The 13,646-nt window shown below is 51.9% G+C and overlaps 1 protein-coding gene across 3 annotated transcripts in view; it reads right to left on the bottom strand.

Annotated features, from left to right (window-relative positions):
- Positions 1-13,646, bottom strand: part of MAPRE3 (microtubule associated protein RP/EB family member 3) — a 161,415-nt gene that overhangs the window by 46,393 nt on the left and 101,376 nt on the right. For all 3 annotated transcript variants that reach the window (XM_073562048.1, XM_073562049.1, XM_073562047.1), the window contains 2 exons: positions 12,676-12,803; positions 9,276-9,421 (listed from right to left, as the gene is read on the bottom strand). In XM_073562048.1, coding sequence (XP_073418149.1) covers positions 9,276-9,421; positions 12,676-12,803 — 274 coding nt within the window. The remainder of the gene's footprint in view (positions 1-9,275; positions 9,422-12,675; positions 12,804-13,646) is intronic.

Here is a 13,646-nt window from a genome sequence, read left to right as displayed (position 1 = left end):
AAGTCAGAGTCGTACCACAAAGAAGATAATAGATAAAAAAGTTATGTAAGAACATGATTCGAAAGTTTAGCAACATTTTTTTTTTTCAATTTTTTCAATAAAATTTACAAAACCAGATTTGATAGGGACCTCTTCACATTTCACATTAGTTTGAGGATTTATCTGATGTACAGGCTCCCCTAATTTTAAAATTTGCACCTTTCACAGCATTCATTTAGAAAGTTTGCTAACCCTTCAGGCACTTCACAGGAATGAATGAAAAAAACGAAAACAATTTGTTACTAATATGTCTCACTTCACAAAAGGTAGAAAATCGACAGCCAAATTTATTGTGCAATTTCTCCCGAGTATGACGATGTCCCATATTGGCCAGAACCTTTTGTTGAGTACACGGAAGGCTTGAAGGAGAAGGAGCGCTATTTGACTTTTGGAGCAAAATTTTCTGGATGCCATGTCACATTAGAAGAGCCCCTGAGTTGGCATAGCAGCAGAAACCCCCCCACAAATGACACCATTTTGGAACCTACCCCCTTCGAGGAATTCATCTCGGGTTGTGATGAGCATTTTAAACCCACATATGAATTTCATAACATTGTGCTGTGAACAAGAAAAATTACATTTTTTTCGCTAAAATGTTACATTTAGACTCAATTTTTTAATTTAAAGGGTAAATCTGAGAAAATGGCCCCATAATTTTTATTTATTTATTTTACACAATTTCTCCTGAATGCGGCAATACTCCACATACGACTGTATATTGCTATGCGGCCACACGACAGGCTCGGTAGGGAAGGAGTGCTATGTGACTTTTGGAGTTTAGACCATCGTAGAATAGTTTGCAGACTACATTTGCAGAGCCGCTAAGTGCCAGAACAGCAGAAACCGCCTCATGTGAATTTACACTCCTCTGGGAATTAAGCTACATGTGTAGTAACAATGTTGACACCACATGTGGTTTCCTGGAACATACACACTGGATGCTGCATAGTGAAAATTACAAATATGCTATTGTGCCCCATACATTGTAGTTCCATATACACTTTACTGCCCATACATTGTAGCGTTCCATATATTGTAGTGCCCCATACATTGTCCTGACTGTACATTGTAGTGCCCACACATTGCAGTTCACTATACATTGTCCTGACTGTACATTGTAGTGCCTCATACATTATAGTGTCCACACGTTGTACTGCCCCATACATTGTACTGCCCGTACATTGTAGTGCCCGGCCATTGCATTGCCTGGACATTGTAGTGCCAGGACATTGTAGTGCCTTACACATTGCACTGCTCATACATTATAGTGCCCCATACATTATAGTGCCTCATACATTGTAGTGTCTCATACATTGTAGTTGCCTATACATTGTACTGCCCATACATTGTAGAGCCCTGGAACACTGTAGTGTCCCATACATTGCAGCGCCCCATACATTGTAGTACCCCATACATTGTAGTGTCTCATACGCTCTAGTGTCCCATACATTGTAATCACATAAATTTGCCCAAAATCACTCTATTTTCATCCCCAATCATGGGAAATATACCACAAAACAGACAATATTAGTTTTATGGTACCCACAAAGTGAAAAAATGGTACCACGAAAAGGTATATCAAATATAAAATATCATTCTTTATTGTAATATTAAAAACAAAATACAAAAGAAAGGTGCAAGACAGAATAAAGAGGGACTACCAAGCCATGGGAAATCCCACTACAGCGATCCAACAAGTGTCATTGACCACAGTAACCCACAAAATAACAATGCAAAATGACATTACAGTATGTATAACATATTATAAGCAAGCACACACAATCTCCCCTTATGTTATAAACAGCCACTACAGGCATGTATTAATTACAATTAAATGGTCTGGTGGGCAGCTATCTCCCTGTTAACTAACCTAGCAGCAAAATGCTTTGAAAACAGTGTAGTGGTATGCGGCAAACGAGATCTGGTACATACCAGTGTGTCAGATGGTGGAGGTCCCCAGACGTCCCTCTGCCCCGACGAGCGTTTCAGAGCACGGGGTGATCCGGACCTGCTTTTACTATTGGTCAGTAATTATGATTTACACCTGTGTATGTAAAAGTAATCAGCGCCAAATAAAACTATGCCAGTGACGGCACCTGCGCAATATTCACACAGGTCCTGTTACTATCGTGGGAAGCAAGGCACAAACGGCGCATGCGCGGAATTACATGAGACCCGCCAACCAATGGGAGGGACATGAGGCGGTCACGAGGCCCGGTAACGCCAGGTCCTCAAAAGAGAAAGTGCACGCACCGCAGACACTGAAGACCGCCGTATATCCTCCAGCGGCTGAAAATACCACGCATGTGCACCGCCTTAAAAAGAAAAAATCAGTGATGTATACTAGCTGTATGCACAAAACAATAAATAAATGTGTAAAATAAATCTCTTCACTGACCTCTTTATTCTATCTTGCACCTTTCTTTTGTATTTTGTTTTTAATATTACAATAAAGAATGATATTTTATATTTGTTATACCATTTCGTGGTACCATTTTTTCAGTTTGTGGGTACCATAAAAGTGATAGTGTCCCATACATTGTAGTGCCCAATACATTGTAGTTCCCTACACATTGTACTGCCCATACATTGTAGTGAGCTGGAAAACTGTAGTGTCCCATACATTGCAGCGCCCGTACACCGTTCACAGCTTGTGATTCAGGAGACACGCACCTCAAAAATTAAGTGTGTCTCCCTACAGCAATAATGCAAAATGTACACACCAATCATGGTTTAGGCACATTGTGAGGCTTAGCAGGGAGGGCGGCATTTTAGTTTGGGAACACAGACAGCCCTGGCACACCAGCCTGACCAAAGAACTGAGGCGAGCTTCCAGGGCTGCTGACCAGAGATGGAAAAGATCTTACTCCAATGAGGACTTCATCGCATTCAAATAGTCCCTCACTACTTTCAAGGCCACACTCACTGCCGCAAAACAAACCTACTTCTCATCTTTCATATCCTCCCTGTCTCACAGCCCTAAACAGTTATTCAACACCTTCAATTCTCTCCTCTGTCACCCAGCACCTCCTCCCTCCCCACTCATCTCAGCTGAAGACTTTTCCTCATTTTTCAAAAAGCAGAAGATTGATAACATCAGAGACAGTTTTGGTCGATAACCCCCAGAGCCCTTTCTCCTAGCTGCCCAGCCTTCCACCTCCAAAAGCAACTTCTCCACCATTACAGAAGATCGACTCTCCACTCTATGCTCAAGATCACATCTCACCACCTGTGCACTTGACCTGATCCCATCCCACTTCATCCCAAACCTCACCACAGTCTTCATCCCAACCCTAACCCATCTCCCCAACCTATCACTAACAACTGGTGTTTTCCCCTCAAGTTTTAAACATGCCTCAATCACAGCTATCCTCAAAAAGCTCTCTCTTGACCCATCCTCTGTATCTAGCTATCGCCCTATATCACTTCTCCCCTATGCCTCAAAACTACTGGAACAACACATCCATCTTGAACTGTCCTCCCACTTCTCTTCTTTCTCCCTCTTTTACCAATTACAATCTGGCTTCCAGCCACACCACTCCACTGAAACTGCCCTAACTAAGGTCACCAAAGACCTACTAAACGCCAAGGCCAAGCAACACTACTCTGTCCTCCTCCTGGACCTGTCCTCTGCCTTTGACACAGTGGACCATTCCCTATTACTACGGACCCTCTCATCTCTTGGTATCACAGACTTGGCCCTATCTTGGATCGCGCCATACCTAACAGACCGGACATTCAGCATCTCCCACTCACACACGACCTCCTCACCGCGCCCCTATCTGTCGGAGTCCTGCAAGGTCCAGTCCTAGGGCCCCTGCTCTTCTCCATTTAAACCTTCGGCCTCGGACAGCTCATAGAATCTTAGGGTGTGTGCACACGCTGCGGATTCTGCTGCGGGTTCGCAGCAGTTTTTGCTGCGGTGTACAATACCATTATTCCCTATGGGAATACAAAACCGCAGTGCAGAAGGTGCAGATTTTTTCCGCACGGTTTTCCTGCGGTTTTGAAACCGCAGAAAGAATTGACATGTCAATTCTTTCTGCAGATTCCGCTGCGGTTTGCCATCTCCTCCATTGTGGAGATGAAAATTCGCAGAGCAATCCGCAGGTAAAACCGCAGGTCTTTTGACATGCAGATTTACCTGCGGATTTTACAAAATCCGCGCGGCCAAATCCGTACCCCATTCCGCAGCGTGTGCACGTAGCCTTACGGCTTTCAGTATCATCTCTACGCTGATGACACACAGATCTACATCTCTGGGCCAGATATCACCTCCCTACTAACCAGAATCCCTCAATGTCTGTCTACTATTTCATCCTTCTTCTCCGCTAGATTTCTAAAACTTAATATGCACAAAACAGAATTAATCATCTTTCCCCCATCTCACGCGACCCCCCCCAATGGACCTATCCATTAAAGTAAACGGCTGCCCACTCTCTCCAGTCCCACAATCTCGCTGCCTCTGGGTTATCCTTGACACTGATTTCTCTTTCAAACCACATATCCAAGCCCTTTCCACTTCCTGCCAACTTCAACTCAAAAATATTTCACCAATTCGTACATTCCTCCACCAAGAATCTGCAAAAACCCTAGTCCATGCCCTCATCATCTCCCGCCTTGACTACTGCAACCTCCTGCTCTATGGCCTCCCCTCTACCACTCTCGCACCCCTCCAATCTATTCTAAACTCTGCTGCCCGACTAATCCACCTGTCCCCCTGCTATTCCCCGGCCTCTCCCCTCTATCAATCCCTGCACTGGCTCCCCATTACCAAAAGACTCCAGTTCAAAACCCTAACCATGACATACAAAGCCATCCACAACCTGTCTCCTCCATTCATCTGTGACCTCTTCTCCCGGTAATTTCCTGCACGCAACCTCCGATCCTCACAAGATCTCCTTCTCTGCTCCCCTCTTATCTCCTCTTCCCACAAACACATACAAGATTTCTCCCGCGCATCCCCCCTACTCTGGAACTCTCTACCACAACATATCAGACTCTCACCTACCATGGAAACCTTCAAAAAGAACCTGAAGACCCACCTCTTCCGACAAGCCTACAACCTGCAGTAACTACCGATCCACCAAACCGCTGCACGACCAGCTCTACCCTCGCCTACTGTATCCTCACCCATCCCGTTGTAGATTGTGAGCCTTCGCGGGCAGGGTCCTCTCTCCTAATGTACCAGTTGTGACTTGTATTGTGTAAGAATAATGCACTTGTCTTTATTATGTATACCCCCCTCACATGTAAAGCGCCATGGAATAAATGGTGCTATTATAATAACTAATAATAGTAATACTTTTTATGGGAGCCACGGCATTTTCAAGAGCCTTTGTGCTGCCAGTAATTCAGAAATCTATATTTTCATTAATAAATGACGGACAAGCCGTTTTTTTTGGGTTGTACTGAAGATTTTATTGGTGGCATTTTGGGCACATAACAGTTTAGATCACTTTTAGGCTTCGAGTCACATCTATCCTGTGCTCTATGAGCACTTACAGCTGTGGACAAAACTTTTCGACCCTTCTAATAAAGTAAGAAAACCCCCACCAATCACTGAAATATCAGAAACTGACACAAGTAATTTTAATCTTAAATTTACTATCAATAATGAGAATCAGACTTTGCTTTTTTTGCTTCTAAATCTTGGTTCACCAGAAAAAAAAACTAACCAAACAAATGCCCCGGCCTGGGTAGCAATGATGGCTCATTAACTTAATATTTTGTTGCATGACCTTTTGAGGCGATCGCTGCAGACAGACGATGTATGTGCCTCTCAGGGAGACTTCTATCCCCGTCCACAGGTATTTGGCTCCTCGTGAGCAGGCGGCTCCTCATGTCTCAGGCGTAGATGCGTCTTCTCCAGACTGCAGGTCTCAGCTCTGTCCACAGATTTTCTGTAGGATTTAGACCAGGGTCACAGAAGCCTCTTCAGAAGAGTCCGACACTTTGCCCTCAGTCGCTCTTGGACATTTTTAGCCGTTTTGAGTCACCATCCTGTTGGAGGACCCGTGACCTGCTGCTCAGACGGACGTTTCAGGCACTCGGCAGCATATTTGGCTACAGACGGTCTTGATATTCTTGAGAATGCATTTTACCGTACACAGATGCAGGACCCCCTGTGTCAGTTGCAGCAGCCCTGGAACATCGCCGAGCTCCTCCGTGTGTCACAGCAGGTACAAAGTTCTGCTCTTTGCTTCAAATTTGTGACTGTGAACGTAGAGCTGATGTCACATCTCAAAGGTCCAGTTTTGTCTCCTCCTTGCACAAGATGTTCTCCCAGAAGCTTTGTGGCAAATTCCAGTCTTCCTTTTTATGATGCTCCATCAGCAGTGGTCATCTTCCATGAAGTCCACTTTGGCCCTGACAGCTACAGAAGGTGCGACCTGACAGTGATAGACCTTCACCTTGGAGTTCACCTCTAATCGCTTTGGAAACTGTTCTGGGGTCTGTGGTTACTATTCATATTATCAGTCTCTTCAATTTGTCCAGGGAGGTCGGCTATAGTCCCACAGGCCTTCTGAATAATATGCGCAGCTGTAGTAACAGGAGCTAGGTGAAGATATCTTGTAGCCTTCACCTCTAATAGTATTGTCTTTCTAATCTCCTGAGACAACTCTTTCCTCAGCTTTCTTTGTTCCATGTTCAGTGTGGTGCATACTGTGATAACAAACAGCACAATGACTACTTTTCACCCTGCAATAGGCGACCGACTGAGCACATGTTTGTTGACTCCTGTGATGATATAATTGATAGGTTGAACTTGATGGACTTAAGTATACCTTCAACCTTAATACTAAAGCTACGGTAATTACAGGACACACCTTAGTTTCACATGTCTGTATGGCCAAATTATTTTCTAGGGGAACCTTCATTTTTTAAAAGTCTGATTGTCAGTTGACTTTCAGTAAATTGAAAATTGAAATAAAAAATTACTTTTGTCACTTTCAAGTTATTTCAGTGATTTTTCTTACTTTAAGAGAAGGGATCAACAATTTTGTCCACGTATTTACGTACAAGTTTCCATCTTAAGTCTCAGAAATCCGTGATTCAGATGAAACGCTCTACGTATGCATTCATTACAATGAGGCAGCAGAGTTAGTCTAGTTTAGAGATGGGCGAACCCGAACAGTAAAGTTCGGTGTCTGTACCGAACACCTACTGTTCGGTAATTGACACCAAACACGGACTTCACCAGGAAGTCCGTGTTACTGTTTGGGTTCCGCAGCCCGAACATCAGGTGTTTGTCGCACTGTCGTGTGCATGGCAGCGCGGAAAACACCGCTTCTGATCGGCGGTGAAATCATGCCAGCCGGTCAGAGTGCCGCGGTTCCCACGCTGTCAAAAGACAGCAAGAGCACTCAGTTGTGATCGGAAGTATAAAGCTTACTTCTGGTCACTGGTGTCAGCTGATGGGACTACAGCTCCCCACAGCTGACACCTGCTACCGCTAATTACAGAGAGATCAGGAGTGGCGTATGGTAGTATTCATCAGCCGCTCCTGTGCTGCAAATAAATAATGTTTTTAAAAAAACAGCGTGGGTTCCCCTCATTTTTCCTAACCAGCCAGCCAAAACTCCCAGCTGTCTGCTTCAGCAAGGCTAGTTATCAAGAATAGAGGGGTCCCCACGCTGGTTTTTTTTTTTTAATTATTTAAATAAATGATTTAAAAAACAGCGTGGGGTCCCCCCATTTTTGACAACCAGCCTTGCTAAAGCAGACAGCTGGGGGCTGGTACTCTGGTATTCTCAGGCTGGTAAGGAGCCTTGAATATTGCTCCCCCCCAGCCTAAAAACAGCAGCCAGCAGCTGCCCTGAAAAGGCACAGCTATTAGATGCACCAATTCTGGCACTTTGCCCGCCTCTTCCCTCTTGCCCTGTAGCGGTGGCAAGTGGGGTTCATATTTGTGGGGCTGATGTCACCTTTGTATTGTCAGGTGACATCAAGCCCACGGATTAGTAATGGAGAGGCATCTATAAGACACCCATTCATTACTAATCCTATAGTTGTATGGTAAATAAATTTATTTAAATGCCTAATTCCAACTAAGCCCTCATTCTCCTGTAATAAAAGTAAAGTAAAAAAAACAACAATATATCATACCTGCTGTCATTCTGTCCCACGCCGTAATCCATGTCTGGGGAATGAACAGTTTTCAACTTGGACGGTGCCAAGATGCGACCATCCAGGCTGAAAACCAATGGTGAATGAGCTGCTGACCGGTGGTGATGTCATAGAGGTTACGTCCGGTCACTGAGGCTCCGTTCCCAGCCTGGCTGAACTGCGGTGACCTCGATGAGATCCCCGCTAGCACCGTGAGAGTTTTTCTCACGGTGCTAGCAAGGATGTCACTGAGGTCAGGGCAGTTCAGCCCGGCTGGGAACGGAGCCTCACTGACCGGAAGTAACCTCTATGACATCACCATGGGGGGCACATGAGCTGACGATGTCAGAAGGGCGGCACATGAGCTGCCGGTGTCAGGATGGGGGCACATGAGCTGCCGGTGTCAAGGAGTGACACATGAGTTGCTGGAGTTGGGGGGCAGATGAGCTGCTGGTATCGAAATGCACATGAGCAGCTGATGTCGGGGGGCAGATTAGCTGCCAGTGTCAGGGGGCACATGAGCTGCCGGTGTCGGGAGGGGGGGGTGGGCGGTCACAAGAGCCGGTGTCGAAGTGTACACGAGCTGCCAACGTCGGGGGGGGCACATGAGCTGCTGATGTCAGGAGACACGTGCTGCTGGTATCGGGGGAGCAATTTAGCTGCTCTTGTTAAGGTGCAAATGAGCTCCTGGTGTTGAAGGCTTCATGTAATTGATGGGATCATGAGGATACAAATGACCAGCTCTATAGCAGGAGAGAAGATGCTGCCATCACTCTGGGACCTTAGTAGACGACACTTTTTCTCCAATCTTCCAATGACACAAAACTCACAACTGGTGCATTTCTGAGGAAGAACAGGTGACAGTGACTCAGAGGCCGAGTGTCTCCTGATCTGACAAGTTGTCACCACTCTCCATCTGGTATCCAGGCTCTAGAGCTCATTCTTGAGATGGAGAAAGATGGACACTGTAATATGTTGCCTACTTGTTCCTTCCAGCCCTAGAATACTCAGTACCGCCCCTACACATCATGGAGGTCACACACAATACTTGATGGAGGAGTTATTGATAGGGGGTGTACTCATTTATGGTGATCACTGTCCTTAAATACGCAGTATATACTACGTACCTTGTCAACGCCCATCTTCTTGAAGGCGGCCTGCAAAACCTTGAAGTTGTGGATAAACTCGTGCTCCAGTTTCGCCTGAAATTTCACTTTCTTCAATAGGATGCATCCGGGGAAGAGCATGTCCATGAACTGACAGTAGGCGGCCCCTGTGGAGACACGACCGAGGCTGAGGAGACGTTGCCGAGGGTGAAGAGACGCGGCAGGGGCAGAGGCGGCGCGGCAGGGGAAGAGGAGAAGTAGCAGGGGCTGAGGCGACGCAGCAGGGGCTGAGGCGACGCGGCAGGGGCTGAGGCGACGCGGCAGGGGAAGAGGCGACGCGGCAGGGGAAGAGGCGACGCGGCAGGGGAAGAGGCGACGCGGCAGGGGAAGAGGCGACGAGGCAGGGGAAGAGGCGACGCAGCAGGGGAAGAGGCGACGCAGCAGGGGAAGAGGCGACGCAGCAGGGGCAGAGGCGACGCAGCAGGGGCAGAGGCGACGCGGCAGGGGCAGAGGCGACGCGGCAGGGGAAGAGGCGACGCGGCAGGGGAAGAGTAGACGCGGCAGGGGAAGAGGAGAAGTAGCAGGGGCTGAGGCGACGCGGCAGGGGCAGAGGCGACGCGGCAGGGGCAGAGGCGACGCGGCAGGGGCAGAGGCGACGCGGCAGGGGCTGAGGCGACGCGGCAGGGGCTGAGGCGACGCGGCAGGGGAAGAGGCGACGCAGCAGGGGAAGAGGCGACGCAGCAGGGGCAGAGGCGACGCAGCAGGGGAAGAGGCGACGCAGCAGGGGAAGAGGAGAAGTAGCAGGGGAAGAGAAGTAGCAGGGGAAGAGGCGACGCAGCAGGGGAAGAGGCGACGCAGCAGGGGAAGAGGCGACGCAGCAGGGGAAGAGGCGACGCAGCAGGGGAAGAGGCGACGCAGCAGGGGAAGAGGCGACGCAGCAGGGGAAGAGGCGACGTGGCAGGGGAAGAGTAGACGCGGCAGGGGAAGAGGAGAAGTAGCAGGGGCTGAGGCGACGCGGCAGGGGCAGAGGCGACGCGGCAGGGGCTGAGGCGACGCGGCAGGGGCAGAGGCGACGCGGCAGGGGAAGAGGCGACGCGGCAGGGGAAGAGGCGACGCGGCAGGGGAAGAGGCGACGCGGCATGGGAAGAGGCGACGCAGCAGGGGCAGAGGCGACGCAGCAGGGGCAGAGGCGACGCAGCAGGGGCAGAGGCGACGCAGCAGGGGCAGAGGCGACGCAGCAGGGGCAGAGGAGAAGTAGCAGGGGAAGAGGCGACGCAGCAGGGGAAGAGGCGACGCAGCAGGGGAAGAGGCGACGCAGCAGGGGAAGAGGCGACGCAGCAGGGGAAGAGGCGACGCAGCAGGGGAAGAGGCGACGCGGCAGGGGAAGAGGCGACGCGGCAGGGGAAGAGGCGACGCGGCAGGGGAAGAGACGACGCGGCAGGGGAAGAGGCGACGCGGCAGGGGAAGAGGCGACGCAGCAGGGGCAGAGGCGACGCAGCAGGGGCAGAGGCGACGCGGCAGGGGAAGAGGCGACGTGGCAGGGGAAGAGTAGACGCGGCAGGGGAAGAGGAGAAGTAGCAGGGGCTGAGGCGACGCAGCAGGGGAAGAGTAGACGCGGCAGGGGAAGAGTAGACGCGGCAGGGGAAGAGGAGAAGTGGCAGGGGCAGAGGCGACGCGGCAGGGGCAGAGGCGACGCGGCAGGGGCAGAGGCGACGCGGCAGGGGCAGAGGCGACGCGGCAGGGGCTGAGGCGACGCGGCAGGGGCTGAGGCGACGCGGCAGGGGCTGAGGCGACGCGGCAGGGGCTGAGGCGACGCGGCAGGGGCAGAGGCGACGCGGCAGGGGAAGAGGCGACGCAGCAGGGGAAGAGGCGACGCAGCAGGGGAAGAGGCGACGCAGCAGGGGCAGAGGCGACGCAGCAGGGGCAGAGGCGACGCAGCAGGGGCAGAGGCGACGCAGCAGGGGCAGAGGCGACGCAGCAGGGGCAGAGGCGACGCAGCAGGGGAAGAGGAGAAGTAGCAGGGGAAGAGGAGAAGTAGCAGGGGAAGAGGAGAAGTAGCAGGGGAAGAGGCGACGCAGCAGGGGAAGAGGCGACGCAGCAGGGGAAGAGGCGACGCAGCAGGGGAAGAGGCGACGTGGCAGGGGAAGAGGCGACGTGGCAGGGGAAGAGTAGAAGCGGCAGGGGAAGAGGAGAAGTAGCAGGGGCTGAGGCGACGCGGCAGGGGCAGAGGCGACGCGGCAGGGGCAGAGGCGACGCGGCAGGGGCTGAGGCGACGCGGCAGGGGCAGAGGCGACGCGGCAGGGGAAGAGGCGACGCGGCAGGGGAAGAGGCGACGCGGCATGGGAAGAGGCGACGCAGCAGGGGCAGAGGCGACGCAGCAGGGGCAGAGGCGACGCAGCAGGGGAAGAGGAGAAGCAGCAGGGGAAGAGGAGAAGTAGCAGGGGAAGAGGCGACGCAGCAGGGGAAGAGGCGACGCAGCAGGGGAAGAGGCGACGCAGCAGGGGAAGAGGCGACGCAGCAGGGGAAGAGGCGACGCAGCAGGGGAAGAGGCGACGCAGCAGGGGAAGAGGCGACGCAGCAGGGGCAGAGGCGACGCAGCAGGGGCAGAGGCGACGCCGCAGGGGAAGAGGCGACGCGGCAGGGGAAGAGGCGACGCGGCAGGGGAAGAGGCGACGCGGCAGGGGAAGAGGCGACGCGGCAGGGGCAGAGGCGACGCAGCAGGGGCAGAGGCGACGCAGCAGGGGAAGAGGCGACGCGGCAGGGGAAGAGTAGACGCGGCAGGGGAAGAGGAGAAGTAGCAGGGGCTGAGGCGACGCGGCAGGGGCAGAGGCGACGCGGAAGGGGCTGAGGCGACACGGCAGGGGAAGAGGCGACGCGGCAGGGGAAGAGGCGACGCGGCAGGGGAAGAGGCGACGCGGCAGGGGAAGAGGCGACGTGGCAGGGGAAGAGGTGACGCGGCAGGGGCAGAGGCGACGCGGCAGGGGCAGAGGCGACGCAGCAGGGGCAGAGGCGACGCAGCAGGGGAAGAGGCGACGCAGCAGGGGAAGAGGCGACGCAGCAGGGGAAGAGGCGACGCAGCAGGGGAAGAGGCGATGCAGCAGGGGAAGAGGCGACGCAGCAGGGGAAGAGGCGACGCAGCAGGGGAAGAGGCGACGCAGCAGGGGAAGAGGCGACGCAGCAGGGGAAGAGGCGACGCAGCAGGGGAAGAGGCGACGCAGCAGGGGAAGAGGCGACGCAGCAAGGGAAGAGGCGACGCGACCGAGGAGGAGGGCACGCGACCGAGGGTGAGCGTTCTGCTGTGTCAAGGGGCGCCCGGCTGATAACAGGGAACAACAGAGCTGCTTATGATAAGAAGAGCACTATACAGTGCGCCCAGCTGCCCACCTGTGCGGACCCGCTCCCCACCACCTCAGCTCCGTACCTGAGCACAGCTGCTCGATCTTGGTGTAGTTGAGCTGTATGGAGTCGTTGACCCAGGCCAGCATGTCATGGCGACTCAGGTTCTCACTGGTCACAGAGGTGGAATAAACATTGACCGCCATCCCCCAGCTGGAAAACAAGAGCTGCTTATAACAGACTGTGCGTTATAATGGACTGTGCGTTATAACAGACTGTGCGTTATAATGGACGGGCTCACAACACAGCTCCGTAGCTTTCTAACAGACGGGTATGTAGTGACTGGAACATTTCCGGCAGCAGAGCCCCCCGATCTGGAGCATTTGTTACAATGTATCAGTGCAGACAATCCTCTGTGAGAGAAATGTGTCTCCAACTCTGATACAATGGAGAAAACCCTCTGCCAAAAAAGCTGAATGTAAATGTTCCAGTTCACTGACAGCCAGCAGAGGTGTAGACAGCTGGAAAGTCATGGCTGAAGATTTCCTCCTGTCAGGCCCTTATTCCCTGAACTGCATGGGAGCAGCAGGATGTGTGCAGAGATGGACACCACACGGCGGCACCATCCCTCATTACTGCCCCTGGGGCCGGCAGCGCCATCATCGTCATCCCTGGCAGTGATGGGCATTGTGTGCAGTTATGTAATGCGCGGGCTGCGGGATCGGGGTCACGGGGAGCTCAGTCTGGACGCTTTTAGCTGCATGCAGGGGAATTATCTAGGAGCAAAGATGAGAAAATGAAATGATGAGTGGGATTAATGGGGCAGAGGACAGATGTGCAAACAACACGCACCGGCCATAAACCCTGACTGTGCCAGAAGGATGAGTTATACCCTGCTGAAAAGAAACGCACCAGTATCTGTATCATACCAGGAAGAACCGCACCAGTAACTGACCTGTACCATACCAGGAAGAACTGCCCCAGTAACTGACCTGTACTATACCATAAAGAACTGCCCCAGTAACTGACCTGTACCATACCAGGAAGAACTGCACC

The sequence above is a fragment of the Dendrobates tinctorius genome, unplaced genomic scaffold (genome assembly GCF_039654945.1).
Source record: "Dendrobates tinctorius isolate UK_male_01 unplaced genomic scaffold, ASM3965494v1 ptg000332l, whole genome shotgun sequence".
NCBI classification, from domain to species: Eukaryota; Metazoa; Chordata; class Amphibia; order Anura; family Dendrobatidae; genus Dendrobates; species Dendrobates tinctorius.
Note: the sequence above shows the minus strand (reverse complement) of the source record. Positions and strands in the feature narration are given on the sequence as shown.